At 45.1% G+C, this 15833-nt stretch overlaps 1 protein-coding gene across 4 annotated transcripts in view; it reads left to right on the forward strand.

The window, feature by feature from the left end:
* The window catches only part of KATNIP (katanin interacting protein), a 252048-nt gene that overhangs the window by 81179 nt on the left and 155036 nt on the right, over window positions 1–15833 (forward strand). For all 4 annotated transcript variants that reach the window (XM_088466730.1, XM_088466732.1, XM_088466731.1 and 1 more), the window contains exons 10-11: window positions 10496–10641; window positions 14118–14191. In XM_088466730.1, coding sequence (XP_088322856.1) covers window positions 10496–10641; window positions 14118–14191 — 220 coding nt within the window. The remainder of the gene's footprint in view (window positions 1–10495; window positions 10642–14117; window positions 14192–15833) is intronic.

The raw sequence follows: 15833 nt of genomic DNA on the forward strand, positions 1-15833 counted from the left end.
CAGTTAGTGGTACCCCAGAGTCTTCCACTTTCGCCCCGCCAGGTCACTCAAGAGCCTGCGTGGGTTAGCTCCCCGTCCACTACGGTGCAACACCTGTCGGATGTATTACAGGAGGAGTCATCATTACGGCCGCATAAGCGACCGCTGCAATCTCAAACTGATCACTATGATCAGGATGATGTGTCATCCGATGACGCAGAAATGTTTGACCTTTCTGACCAGGAGCCTTTCCGTACTAAGGAGACTGAGTCTAAGGTATCTATACCGGGCCTTATACGTGCGGTCCACACGGCCTTGGTTATTGAAGATGGCGAACCCCCCATGGCCAAATCAAAATATGCCTTTTTTAAGGATATCAAAGGTGACGCTACGGTATTTCCCCTATCTGGTCAGCTAGTGGATTATCTGGAGGAAGCGTGGAAAACTCCGGGCAAAACTTTACCAGCCTCAAAGGCGCTTGGCGGTGGCATATCCCTTTGCGGAAAATTATTCTCCAAGTGGGAAACCCCTCCACAAGTGGATTCTCATGTCACATGTCTAGTGAAGAGTGCTACATTACCTATTTCCATGTCCTCCTTAAAAGATCCTACGGATCGCAAGGTTGAAATATGTCTCAAATCCATGTATTCCCTTGCAGGAGGGGAGTGCAGACCGGCTATGGCCGTGTGCTGGGTGGCTAGAGCCATGGAGCACTGGGCTGATACTTGGAGGCGTCTCTGGACACGGACTCAGCACCTGAACAGGTGGAGTTGGTGGGTAATCTCAGGGACTCAGCCACCTACATTAATGAGGTGGCCTTGGATATAGGCCTTCTTGCTTCTAGGATCTCCTCGGCAGCAGTGGCAGCTCGTGGCACCTTGTGGTTGCGTTCTTGGAAGGCGGATGCTGATTCCAAGAGGGGTTTGGAGGGTTTACCCTTTAATGGAGAAGCCCTTTTTGGCCCTGATCTGGACAAAATTGTGGCTACTCTGGCGGCAGCTAAGTCTGCGTGTCTACCATCGGCTACTGTCCAGTCGGGGTCAAGCTCTTCGTCCTTTCGGCCCTATAGAACCCAGAGTAAGCCCAGGGTACAGTCCTTTCCGAGGCGGACTGCTGCCAAGAAACCTACAAAGCCAAAGAAGCAGGCTTGGAGTACCAGATGTCCTGCTCCCAAGTGCGACGACAAGCCTGCGGTCTGTCGGGACGGGCCTCTCTTTAGGGGACCCCAAAGTGGGAAGCTGACTTCTTCTTCAATTCGCCCAAAGTTGGTGTCTGACCACTTCAGACACGTGAGTAAGAGAACTAGTTTTGCAGGGGTACTTTCCTTCCAGCGGAGGCCTCCCAGTCGGTTTTTCATCACGGGTATTCAGTCCAATCAGGACAAGGCCCTGGAGTTCAAGAAGGGTATTGCGCTCTATGCTCCAGGATGGGGTCATAGTGCCGGTTCCTTTGTCTCAGAGGGGATTGGAGTATTACTCCAATCTTTTTCTGGTACAGAAACCCAATGGGTCCTACCGGCCAATATTCAACCTCAAATCCCTCAACAAATTTTTGAGGGTTCCTCGGTTCAGGATGGAGACTCTGCGTACCATCATCCTAGCAATGGAGGCTGGGGACTTCATGGTGTCGCTGGATATTCAAGATGCTTACCTGCATATCCCTATTGTCTCAGCGCACCAGCGTTTCCTCAGGTTTGCAGTGGTCAACGACCATTTCCAGTTTCAGGCGCTGCCTTTTGGTCTGGCCACAGCTCCTCGGGTGTTTACCAAAGTTATGGCAGCTCACCTGCGGATGCAGGGGTTTCGGTTGTTGCCGTATCTGGACGACCTCCTGTTGTTGGCGGAGTCTCCAGAGAAACTTCAGCACCATCTGCAATTGACTGTCTCTGTGTTGCAGACTCACGGCTGGCTGATAAATTGGAAGAAGTCCTCCCTGGTGCCATCACAGAGGATGCTCCATCTCGGAGCTCTATTGGACTCCCAACATCAGATAATCTTTGTGATGGAGGACAAGATCTCTGCGTTCCAGGCAAAAGTTTGCATTTGCCTGCGAAGTCGCCGGGTGTCTATTCACTCGACGATGAGGCTACTGGGTTCCATGGTGTCAATGTTCGACATAGTGGAGTTTGCCCAGTTCCACTCCAGACTCTGCAGAAGTCGATCCTCTCCAGATGGAATGGGTTGCCCCAGTGGATAAAGTCACAGACAATGGTACTTCTCCCTGAGGTACGTCTGTCTCTGGCCTGGTGGCTGCAGACTACTCACCTGAACAGGGGGCGCCCCTTTTGGGAGTGGGTCCTTCTGACAACGGACGCCAGTCTCCGAGGCTGGGGAGCAGTGACGGGTCCTCATTTCTTCCAGGATAGGTGGACGCTGTCAGAAGCTGCTCTTCCAATAAACATATTGAAACTTTGGGCAGTGTTCAAGGCTCTCCAGCAGGCAAGACAGGTCCTGCACGGGAGGGCCATGCAGGTTCAGTCAGACAACGCCACCACGGTGGCTTATATAAACCACCAAGGAGGGACCCGCAGTCAAGTGGCTCTGACAGAAGTGTCCCGCATTCTAGCTTGGGTGGAAAGACATCTCACTGCAATATCGGCAGTGTTCATATCAGGAGTCCTCAACTGGGAAGCAGACTTTCTCAGCCTTCAAGACGTGCATCCAGGAGAGTGGTCTCTTCACCAGGAGGTGTTTCAGCTACTGGTGAACAAGTGGGGCCTACCGGAGATAGATCTCATGGCCTCCCGACACAACAACAAACTGCCGGTGTTCGGGTCAAGAACAAGAGATGCAAAAGCTTATCTAGTGGACGCCCTGTCGGTCAGTTGGACCTTCCAGTATGCGTACCTCTTCCCTCCGTTCTCCCTTCTTCCTTGAGTGATACGCAAATTCAAGCAAGAAGGCGGCATGCTCCTACTGATAGCTCCAGCGTGGCCCAGATGGCACTGGTACTCAGACCTTCGGAGTCTCTCAGTGGACACTCCGATGCTGTTGCCTCAACGTCCGGACCTGTTATGTCAGGGTCCTTGTCATTATCCAGACCTGGGTCAGCTGTCTTTGACGGCGTGGCTATTGAGACTGCCCTCTTGAGGTCCAGAGGGTTTTCCAGCTCTGTGGTTAACACCATGTTACAAGCTCGGAAACCTTCATCTACCAGCGTTTACCATCGGGTTTGACGGGCTTTCTTTCAGTGGTGTCGCCCAAGAGGCTATGCTCCTCTGGTCTTTTGGTTATCCTGGATGCTGGCTTTCCTACAAACAGGTTTACATCAAGGTCTTCGCCTTGCTTCTCTGAAGGTGCAGGTGTCTGCCCTATATATCTGGTTTCATTGTAGGATTGCTAGACTTCCTGATTTCCGTACTTTTATGCAAGGTTTCATCGAATTATGAGGATAATGTCTCTATGACCTCTGATGTTGAAACCTCCTCTATTCAGGAGGATTCCCTTCCGCGGGTGGATGTTGAGGCCCCAATTATGGTAGTTAAATCTGCACTTTAAGTGAACGACTCTGACCAGTCTCATTCCCCAGTATTTAAACGTCAGAAGAAGGCACTTGCTGAATTCCCCTCTTCTGCTCAGTTTGAAGACCTGGTATCGGAGGCATGGGCTCACCCTAACAAGCGCTTCACAGTCTCTAAGCACACTTTTGCTTTTTTTTTCCTCTCCCAGCGGCGAATAGGGCCAAGTGGGAGTCCCCTCCTCCGATAGATGCTCATATCGCCCGACTATACTGGCATTGCTATCCCTAACATGGCTTCACTTAAGGATCCGACAGGAAGCTAGAGCTCTTCCTTAAAGCAATTTACTCTAATGCGGGAGCTATTGTCCGCCCAGCCCTGGCATCCACTTTGGTAGCTAAGGCGATTGGATGCTGGGCAGATGCCCTGGAGGATGGTCTGATTTCTGGTACCCAAAGAACAGAGTTGTTATCAATGGTTGATCATATCAGGAAAGCAGGCTCCTATCTTGGCAAAAGTGTTCTCTTCTGCTATGGCAGCCAAGAGAGCCCTCTAGCTTCGAACATGATGTGCCGACACAGACTCTAAGAAAACCCTTGAAGCTCTTCCCTTTTCGGGGGAGGTTCTTTTTGGTCTTGAATTGGACAGGATCATTGCCACAGTAGCCCCCAGGTCGTGAATTTCTAATTTTCGCTCCTTTCGTCTGCAGGGCAAGAGCAAAGGTCAGTCTTTCTCCATGTTCCAAGTTTCTACTACCAAGGGCTCCAAGTCCAGGGGTGAACAGGCCTGTTCTATCAGACAGCCTGCTACAAAGCCAACTAACAAGCTTGCAACATGATGGGGCAGGCCTTCACCTGGGAAACCCCAGGGTGGGAGGCCTCCTTTAGCTTTTCTCCAAAGCTTGGATGGCAACCACGTCAGATGCCTTGGTGTACTTTCCCAGAGCTACACCCTAACCTTCCTGGATCGTCTTCCAACCCAATATTTTGCAACAGGCCTTCCCATCGATCCAGGAAAAGCAGGAGCGCTGCGCGAGTCCATCTAATCCCTGCTAGAAGTCATCATCCTAGTTCCCCTGTCCCAGAGAGGCACAGGCTACTGTGCCAACCTCTTACTGGTTCATAAACCGGACGGCTCGTTCTAATCCATCCTCAACCTGAAATCGCTCAACAGGTACCTCCTAGTACCGCATGGAGTCTCTGCGCTTCATTATTCTGGCTCTGTAACCGGGATTCATGGCCACCTTAGCTATCCAGTATGCCTATTTGCATATTCCCATGTAAGTCAGTCACCAGCGTTTCCTCAGTTTTGCAGTGTGGGAGGAACACTTCCAATTTCAGGCATTGGCATTTAGACTTTCAATGGCTCCTTGTTTTCTCACAAAGGTCATGGAAGCACATTTCCAATGCAGAGGGGTCCGAATACTGCCCTATCTGGACGATCTACTTCTCCTGGCCCAGTCATCGGATGTGCGCTAAGGGATCACATCCATCGCACACTGGACTTACTACAGTCTCACGGGTAGATCATCAACTGGTGGAAATACACATTGACTCCATCTCAGGTGATGCTACATTTAGGAGCCTCTTTGGACTCCAGAGTCCAGTGAGTATTGCTTCCAAAGGACAAGCTTCTGTCCTTGCAGACCAATGTTCTCTCCTTCTTGGGTCGCTGTGAAGTTCGATCTACTCTTGCATGCAGGTCCTGGGCTCTCTGGTCTCGACCTTCGAGATTCTAGATTGTGCACAGTTTCACTCCCGTCATTTACAAATGGAGATTCTGTTCGGTGGAACCACTCCTCTCTGCATATCAAGACTCAGGTAATCACTCTCCCTCAGGAGGTCCATCACTCCCTCTTGTGGTGGCTCCACCTGTTACACCTGGACAAGGGCAGCCCCTTCTGGGTCCTGCTCACCAACAATATGTCTTCGGGGGGAGGGTGGGGGTGTGGTGACTTTTCTACAGATGTTTCAGGGTCGATGGATGGCTCAGGAGAGCTGACTACTTGTCAATATTCTGGAGTTCAGAAGGGTTTACAGAGCTCTTTGCCTAGCACAGCTTCTTCTCCAGCATCGGCCAGTCAGGGTTCAGTTGGACAACCGACAACCATTGCCTACTTAAACCATCAGGGTGATGCTACTCGCGCACCAGGGATTTGGGAGCTCTTCTGGTGGATGCCCTCGCGGTTCGGTGGTCCTTCCCAATCATCTTTCCTCCAATTTCATGAGCTCCCGAAATAAATACATTTTACTTAGCTTGCAGAACTGACCATATAGGCAATATATGTGCCTGATTTACTCCTAGAATATATGCGCTTTGTTTGCATATAGTTACTGAGGATTTTATGGAGCTAATGAGTCTATAACTTAGTTACTTGTCATAAAGAGCTCCTAAATATGGTAGAACAACCACATTGGGCAACAAAACCTTACCATTGTGACAGCAGTCTGAAAAATGGCCGTTAATCTACTCTAACAAGAAGTGTAGGGCACCACAGTTCACACATTGCACGTCCATAGGGCCCAAAGAGTAGTATTGTGGTGATTGTTATGTCCAATGCAAGCGGCGTATCAGTTGATCATGTTATACGTTGTTTAAGATCTTTGAACTGTGTGCTCTGAGCGACCTGTAAGGCTTCCGCCACGTCGATGTCCTCGAGGCCGGCCTCTAGGTATGTTTGGTGTAAACAGTGCGAGGTGAAGTGACTAATGAAATAACCCAGCGGTCGGTGATAGAGGTTCCCGCAAGAAACGCTGATATATGTGGCTGGAAATAACTATCACAGTTTCCAGATTTACCAGCAGGTCACATGTTCCAGGTCACCCAGCAGGTTCACTGAGAGAGTTCACTAACTGACGATTTGCCACATAACTCCGAAACAAATCAACCAACTACATCCCCAATATTTTTCTGCAAATCTACGGACCAAGGCCTTTTACTTTGGTTTATGATGTGCCCTGCTCAGACAATGACATCATAGAAATATGTCACTCATAAAAGTCGTTCTTCTGCTATTAATATGTAGGTAGTATTAGGTTAAATGGAACGGATTCGGGCAAATGCACTTCTATTTTGTGGTTAGCATGTGGTGCATTTTGCATGAAGGTGCCCTTTCTGGCTACATACCTTTTTACCACTGTCCCATCAGGGGAAGTAAGCGAAAATGCATCTTATGGCTAAGCGTGTGTAAGAATGTTTGGTGCACATACGCATTTGTAAAACTGCAGTTTGCAGGAAAAAAGGTGCATACTACATTTGTGTCCAATTGTACAGGTTGTTCTGTAATCAGATATTGGTAAATGCATTAATTGTGAGTTACACTTACCAGGGGCATCTAGTGGTACTTGGAGGATTTCTGATCTGCTACATCAGGGCTCGACGAATCCCGGGGGCCAGGTCGCCATGGCGACTAGATTTTGTTGCCTGGCGACCAGATTTCAGGGAGGGATGATCCCAGGAAACAGTTCACCAGCGGAGGTTCGTGGGTGGCCATTTAGGATCTCAGGAAGTAGTTCCCCAGCGGAGGTTCCTGGGCGGCCATTTCATACGTGCGCTGACTGACTCACCCTCCGTCCTGGCTGTCTGGCTCCTCCGCCTGCGGTGATACCCGCTCACAGTCCTCCTCATACGTTCTGGCTCCTCCGCCTGCAGCGACACCTGCTCCCTCTCCTGTCTGGCTGGCTGCACAGAGCTCTGGTAAGAGCTTGTGATAGAAGGGTGGGCTTCGGGATTGCTTTAGCGATGCTGTAATTATTACAGCACCGCTAAAGCAATCCCGGAGCCCACCCTTCTATCACAAGTTACAATGTAATAAACTGCTCTGCGCCCTGGTAAGAGCTTCTATGCATGGCCCTGGATTGCGGCCGTGCAGGGTATGGCCACCGCCGACGGGGAGGGGGGGGGGATTCTCTCCGGTATCATGTGCCCCCTTTCCCCCAGTAATGTGTCAATTCACTCCGGTTTCATTATGCGCCCCCCCCCCCCAGTAATGTGTCAATGTGGGGGGGAGGAATAACTGCAGCACTATTACAGGGGGCTTACTACTGGGAGCACTATTACAGGGGGCTTACTACTAGGTTGAAGGGCACTGAAAGGGCATGTGTGGTGGTCTATATAAGCTTTCATATATTTTGGTAATGGACGATGGTCTGGCTCCTAAACTTTTAAGATGGCTCCTAGATTTTACAAAAATTTGTCGAGCCCTGTGCTACATGCAAAGAGATCTGACTCCATCTTAATGTGTAGACCTACAGTACATTTGTCATTTCTATTCAACTAAATTCATTGCTTCACGGTCCTATCTTCCATAAAGGGGGGTATCCAGTTAGCCGCGATAACAATAAGTTTTCTCCAGAGAAAACTCTTCGCACCTATAGCCCGAATTTGCCGCTTATCGCATGTATTCGTGCTCCCGTTTATCGTGCTATCCTATTGTAAAACTGGAGATAACCAATTTGCACTATAATTCTTGTAAGGATGACAAGCGATAAGTACAGGTGAAAATGGGGAAATAAGCCGGTACCCCCCAAAAAAGATAAACTAAGGTAGGGTAATGGTATAGAATCATGTTAGTGGCCATAATCCCAGGGTTTGGGGTTATTAAATTGTGTCCAATGGCTGTTATGTGCATTTTTCTCTAACAGTGAAAAAATTATAGAAAGCAATATTTTTTGGCTAAAATAAATTCTGTAGTTAAATTAGGGATACATTAAAATGGGTGTAAGTATATTTTTGTGTCATTATAGGGCATTTTAAAAAAAAATTAAAAATACACTGGTCACTTGCACCTGCAATGTTTAAACCACCTGTCCCATCAATACAGCCCCCCTTATACCTGTCCCACTACTTTAAACCCATTTTCCTTACACTTTTTACTTTTTCAACCCAAAAATGACACGTCATTATTGCCCGAATTAAGCTAATTAAAAGCATTTTTTGCCTAATTAGTCATTAAGGAGGGTGTCCCTGTGGTTCTGCACCAAGTTCTGATATTTTTAGCCAAAAATAGGGGTTTTGAACAACTTATCACCTGCTCAGAGGAGGTGAAAAGAAATTTGCGATAATTCCTATACAGTTTTCGCATATGCAAAAACCGCGGTGAAAACGTTTTGGAGAGAAAAACCGGATTATCGCGGCTAATTGGATACCCCCCCAAAGTGTCTAACTTTAATAAATAGGCTATAGGAAGCCATTATTATGCAAATCAGTTACTTTTTTGATTGCAGGTATGTTCTGTTGTAAAATTTCGGAGATCTAAGTTAATTTATACAGACTTCTATCTTTTTTACAGACAGCTTTTACCTACAGTACCACTTCTTCACTGTCTAGGACTGATTCAGAGATGTATGCGATGCCGATTTTTGGGCATATTGAGTGATTGTTAGCCATTGCGCATGTGTGTAAGCTGCACCGTACACATGCAGAGATTGTTTTGCGATTACACCCACACAGAAGATCAATACGCAAAGTGAGTGACAGGTAGTTAGCAGTTGGTGGAAGATAATGGGGGGTGTGGTTAGGTAATTGCAGGTGTGTCTGACAGTTTAAACGCCGTTTCATGGGTGTGCATAAATTAGCTATTGTGATCTCCTAAGCAGTAAGAGAACTCTCTGCGTGTAATGAGAGCTGCAGTGTTTGCGGCTGGTCAGACTTGTCGCATATGCTGCATGGCTCCCCAATCTGCATCAATGTTACCGATGTTTATTCTGTTGTACGTCGTCGGACAGATACAGTATGAGAAGACAGCAGTGGGTGTCCCTATGCTCAGCTGTGCTGTGGAAGGTATTAGCATATTTTAGCAACTGCAGCGCACGAGAGAATGCAGTTGCAATTGCATTAGCGTACATCTCTGACTCTTGCCCTAAATCTGCCCATGGTTAGCCCTTTTTTCTTTAAATGGCTGCATTTCAGCACTTCCGGTCTTTTCTAAAATACTTTGGCCCTCATTCAGAGCCGTTCGCTATTTGCGGTCGTTCGTTTAAAAACAAGGGGTGGCTATTCAAATGATCCGTACGCACATTGCAGTCTGTTCACACCTCTAAGTCTGAACGAAAGAGCAAAACATACGCTCGTTTATTTGTTAAAAACGCCCCCTGGCCCCTCGCACCATACGTCATGTCCGCTATTTATTAGATTAATCGAGTACATCGACCAGCGTATGAACTGCTCGCTATTCTTGTGGTTGGTGTTTGCTACCACAAATTTGCGAGCAGTTCTGGTTCTAAAATAACCCAGTGACGTGGTCATTGACGCTGCTGTTTTAAATATACACACCCATAAAACGCCCGTTTTGACCTTTAAGCACGCCTGCGTTCGGATCTCCACTCCCCATTTTCAAGCACCTTCCCCTGTTACCACCCACATACGCCTCATTCTGTCACTCAAAATAGCAGGCACTCGCTATATAGCGTACAAACGATTTTCGGCCGCACTGACTGGTTCGCGCATGCGTACTAAAAAGCGTACGCATGCGCAGATGTGCAAACATCGCTCGGAACGAGCGTACTGCCGCTAACGAGCGGCTCTGAATGAGGGCCTTTGTCCTTTCTCATGATGGTCAAAGTACATCACTGAGGGGATCTCCATCTGTCCTCATTATTATCATTGTATTTATGCTACAGTTGGCTCAGTTTTATCTGTTTGATAAACCACTCTCCTTTCTTTATGTGCCAATCTTATTTGTCTTTCTGGTTTTAACTTATTTAATTCTATAACATGAAACAAGGTAAACTGAAGAGAGATACTGGGATCTAAATAAAGAAATGAGCTGTGTGGGAGGTATCGGTCTTCTGGGATACATTGTAGCAGCCTTTTAGGTTCTGTTTTCAGGCTTCTATGTATAGAGGGGCAGTTCGTCTACAAGGAATCTCTTGTTCTTGTATCAGAACTCTGCACTATGAGAGGTCATTATTTTCCACCCCATCATTAGGGCTTTTAAATATTTAAAAATATAATTTCACTTACAGTTAAATCATTTTCATTTGTTAAATATCTATGAGTTATAGTCAGTGACTAATGCACTCTTGATTATACATAAACTAACAAATTGTTTTGTTTTAGGACCAGTGAGCCGGCAAGAGAGACCGCTATCTGTAACCAGGAAAAGCATTTTAGAAAGTATAGATTCTGAGCATTCTGCATATGATGTTATAAATGCTATTCAACTAGAGAATGAGACAGTTGGAAGAACCAGCAGCAGACAAGTGGTAAGAGCTGTAATAGCTGTGTTTAGCAAGCATGTTGTTGTCGCGTTAGGTACTAATCTCACTCAGATGTGCACAATTTCTCTTTCCATACCAGGAGAGCCAGGTATGTTACTTGTCTCTACCAGCACTGGTGAGGGGGCGGAAAGTATTTTAAATATATTTTTAAAGCATATTTAAATATTTTAGTGACAAAAATAATCCTACATGGTGCAGAATGGATCTCATCACTGCTGACATCGCTCCCCAGAATGCATTGTGAATGGCAATCTGGAGTGCATGTGCCAGAGTTCAAAGTGCAAGGAGGGGAACTTGGTTCCCCTCCAAGCACTATTTGGCTGATCTCTGCAAGTGCAGAGATCAACTGCAGCAGGGAGACTGATCATTAGTCCTCCTTAACACACACTCTGCATATGGAGAGGTGTATGCCCATGGGGGTGAGGGGTGTAACCCCCAGGAGGTAACTAGTATCAGTGGAGTTAATAGAAATCAGTAGGTGGTGAGGGGGATAAAGTATTAAAAAACAAACAGGAACTTTTAACAGGGGGGGTTGTTTATAAAATATTATTATTATTTTTTTACTACTAAGAGTGGTGTACTGTTATTAGAATTTATTTAACGCTGAGGAGTCTATTGCCAATGGGGACGTGAGAAGTTATTTTATAATGGGGGCCTAGGGAAACGGGGGATAGGGGAGTGCAAAACACCCTCTAAATATATATTTTTTAAATATATTAAAAATACTTTTTAAACTTTAATAAATATTTTTTTTCAAAAAGACTATATCTGAGCGCTTTAGAGGAAAAAATAATGCCTGTTAAGTGGTTAAGAAATAAAGGTCTTTAACAGAGTTATAGAAACTGTAATTAGAGTTGTAAAGTCTGTTTTGGTATTTAGAGACCCAAGCACCCACCCATCATCGCTCTAGTTCGCCTGTAAAGTTTTCCAAAATTAAATGTTTTTCAGGGATAATATTTTTCTTGTTTTAGTTTTTCTCTGGTCTGTTCTGTGCGCTTGATTAGAAAAAGTAGTTCCCTGCAAGATGGTGATAAAGAGGAAGGAGGAGCGCAAAATATACTGAATATCTTAATATGCATAATGGATTTGGAGAAAAATATAAAAATTTATAAAAACCCTGTTTTTTTTTAATGATTTTAATTTAATCATTATTTGATAACATTCTGACCAAATATTGTATTCCGTTTTCATTCCCTACTCATCTATGTGTACTTTGGGTAATAGGCAATCAGACTATTGGAATGTTCACAGCAGCAGGTAATGATTGTGCTTACAGTACCACTTGTGTAGTTACGTTCAGATGGGCCTGATTCAAATCCGGACAGACAGTTGATGTTTCACGCAAGTCGAACGAATGTTAGCCATTGTGCATGCGCCCGGGCCGCAATGTGCATGCACAGCAATTGATTAGCGATCACGCACACATAGAGGAATCCATCGCAAAATGAGTGACAGCCAGCGTGTGGGGGAGGTAACGCAGGGGGGCTAGGCAAACGCAGAGGTGTCAGGGCCTTTTCATGGGCGTGCATAAATTAGTCATTGCGATCTCCTTCGCAGCATGAGACCTCTCAGTGTGTCAGGAGAGATGCAGTGTTTGAGGCAGGTCAGACTTGACTCGGAAGCGGTGTGACTGCACCATCTGCGTCAATGTTACCGATGTTTATGCAGTCATTGAACTGATATGAGAAGATAGCAGTGAGCGTCCCTATGCTTAGGGAGGCTTTGGAGAAAATTGATATTGCGATCCGCGAGAAGTGGCAGCTGCGATGGCATTTGCGTGCTGATCTGAACCAGGCCCAGATGTGTGGAGTGGAACGTAGGTAAGCAACAAGCCAGACTGAATGTTCGGTATTGGGATCAGCAGGCCCCAATAGCATAGAGTAGTTATGTGAGACGTCTGTATGAAGTCCAGTTTATATATCTAACTTGTTTTTATTCTGTTATATTAAAGCTTACCCATTGTTTTTACACATTGGAGGCAAGCAACTCTGAGGCTACAGCCTATAAGTTCACTAGAAACTAGTAACAACTAACTCATGAATATGCATAAAATGTCTTTAAAAGCAAGCAGTAGCGTAGCTAAAAGGGGTGCAGGAGCAGCTAACGATCCCCCTGCTGAAGACATTTTGAAAATGGAGCCTACTGTATCTGAGAGGGGCATCAGTCAGTGCAGTGCCTGGCTGCTGGGGTCTGAGAACAGAGGAGACAAGGTGGGTGGACGGATAGGCAGGTGGGTGTACTGACCACAGCTGGACACCTACCAGATGATACATATAAGTCCTCCTCCCCTCCCCTTGTAGGGGCTGTGCATCCTATTGCTGTGATGTACTCTCTGGCGACCAGTGCTATGCTGTGTGTACTGTATTGCGGTAACTTAGTTGCCAATAATGTATTTCGATGTTGATATGTGAATTTGAAAAACTTGGGCCTGGCGTACCTATTTTTCCAACTTCACTCTCCCTCGTCAAAATTTGGCTACGCCACTTTTTAAAAGGTATTTTCTTTTCCTCTATACAGTATCCTTCTACATCCCCCTCCTGCAGCTTTTCATATTTGATTTGCTTTTTATTTTTAAGTACATTATCTTTGTGTTATGTCTTTATATTAACTCAGTTGTTTATTTCTGTTTCACTAGAGAGCAGTGTCATATCCTAGTGCAACAAATATAAATAACTGAATATAAATACATTAATGAAAAGCACAAAAGAAGCAATACATTTAGTAGATATTGCATGAGGACATATACATACCAATCATTTACTTCATGTAAAGAATAAAACTGCTCCTTTACACAAATGGTCCTTGCAGCTAAATACAAAAATAGGAAAATATACCAAATTTGCAAAGATTTTCCTTTACTTCCTGCAAGTTTACGATTTTCAAGCATTTTCTGAACAAGGAACCTTATTTCTGTTCATATTTCCAATTCTGAATTGATCACTGCAGTGTGGACTACTAGTCAAGAGGTTTTGATGAATGAAATTCAGTAGAAGTTTGGCTTGTTTATGTAGCATTGTGTATTTTGTGTATGCTATTTTAGCGGAACTGCTACCGTTACATCTACAACATTAACAAGAGTCTACAAACTGATTCATTACAAAAAATAAACTGTAGCATCAAATTATTGATACATGGCATCCAGTAAATAGGACATAAAAAAGCTTAGAACTGATATCAGCGCACATCTTAATTTATGGCAAGTTTATATAATTATATTGCCTGGCATTTTTATAAATGAATAGATGTAACAATATTGTTGTTAAAAATCATAACCCCATCAACACATCCAGGGTTTGGTTCTTTACCCATAGCGTTATGACCTGACATTCCATTGCTTCTACTTTTATAAAGGAGAGTGACCATATGTTTACATCAGTGTTCTTGTTCACATATAAAATATATTCTTATCATTATTTTTACTTGCATATTAATTTCATACATTACGCTTGTATTTTAATTAGTCTTCGACAGCTTCAGAAAAGGAGGACGGTGTCATCACTCAAGCCATTGACCGAATTAACCTTCTGGATTTAAGGTAGCAGCTCATTCATGTAATTATTTAAAGAAATATTTAGTTTTAATGACAGTTTTTTGTTTCTTAAATAAGAATTGTACAATTGTATGCATAAAACAGTATTATATAGGCGTAGCAGTAACTAAATGTTTATATTATCAGTGCATAGTTATTGGTCCTCCATACATTAAGTATCTAAACTCTATCACATTTCCATCCCTACATTGAAAATCGATGGAACTCTTCCTGAGTCAGAGTGTAGTTGCTCCCCCCTCACTCCAGCCCTGCACGTGTTCAGCACCGAAATGGTTACATTGATGACCCACTCCTTTAACATGTATTAATGTTTATTAAAAAATGTCTTTGACACTTACCCTACTAGTTAAATGGGATGTAGGGCACATCCGGCAGTGTTATGGAAGTGCTAATATGTCATCTCCCCTCCCCCCTGTTGGTCCAGTGTGGGATACCTTCCTCACACCCAAGTGCCGTTTAACAAAACTAAGGTAAAAAAACAAAGGGTGGAATTCTATTTGTATGTATCAGATGTGTATATGCAAGATCATTTTTTTTAGTAGTGTGTAATTGCTCTTTTAAGATTTATATTTGAGCAATGAACACTACTACTCCTAACAATCCTTCTATTTTCCTGCTGGAAGTCTATTCTGTGACCTACAGGTAAGACTACTACTCTAATACATTAATTTGTTAGTATTTTGTATGTGTTAATTAAAAGTTAAGTTTTAAAATGTGTTATTAGAGTGCCCCAAAAAGGAGTCTTTCTTCTCTCTACCCGGCCACTTGAGAACCCTTGTACATGTATTATCAGTGGTGTAACTATAGAGGGTGCAAGGGGTGCGCTTGCTATGGGGCCCGGCGGCTTAGAGGCCCCTGCGGCCCAGCAACCAACCCCTTCACCCTATATAGCCAAGTACAGTGCTGTCGCCGCCTAGGTCCTTTTCAATTAGGAGACGGTCGCGAACCAATAGGAACTCGCGGACTAGCAGCCAATCAGCAGGACTGCTGGTCCGCGAATTCTGATTGGCTCGCAACCGGCGCCTGATTAAAATTGACATTGGCGCGCCACACTCAGGAGATAAGTATCACTGGGCTGGGGGGTTGTAAGTATCACGGGGGTGGGGGGAGTGTATATATTACGAAGCTGGGAGGGTATTAAGGGGTTTGGAGGAGGGGGACCCTGAGGAAATTTTGCTATGGAGCCCCCGCACCTCTGGTTACGCCCTTGTGTATTATGTACATTTACTCCATGGGAACACCACCAATATACTTTTGTTTGGCTGATTGGATTATGAGCCTGATTCTCCGTAATCGCACGCAGGACTGCTGCGAAAATATGCTAATGATTGCTATCGCAATGCCGTCGCACTGCCAGCATAGGGATGCCCATTGCCTACCACTATCTCACATCCGTAATACCTTGCAATCCTCCACAAACACAAGAAAAGAAAGTACAAGTGCACAACTCCAAAATTACTAATTATGTATAATACATTATGCAATAGAATTTTGCAATACATAGAGGTTTTAGCATAATCATGGCCATGGTTATGGGCCTACCCACCGCGCCCAGGTAACCTCTGAGGGTAGGTCCCTAACCTACTGGGGTTGAAATCCAGAGCACAGGACACCCCCAAACAGGCCC

This window comes from Taudactylus pleione, unplaced genomic scaffold (genome assembly GCF_031769625.1).
Source record: "Taudactylus pleione unplaced genomic scaffold, aTauple2 ptg000066l, whole genome shotgun sequence".
Taxonomy (NCBI): domain Eukaryota; kingdom Metazoa; phylum Chordata; class Amphibia; order Anura; family Myobatrachidae; genus Taudactylus; species Taudactylus pleione.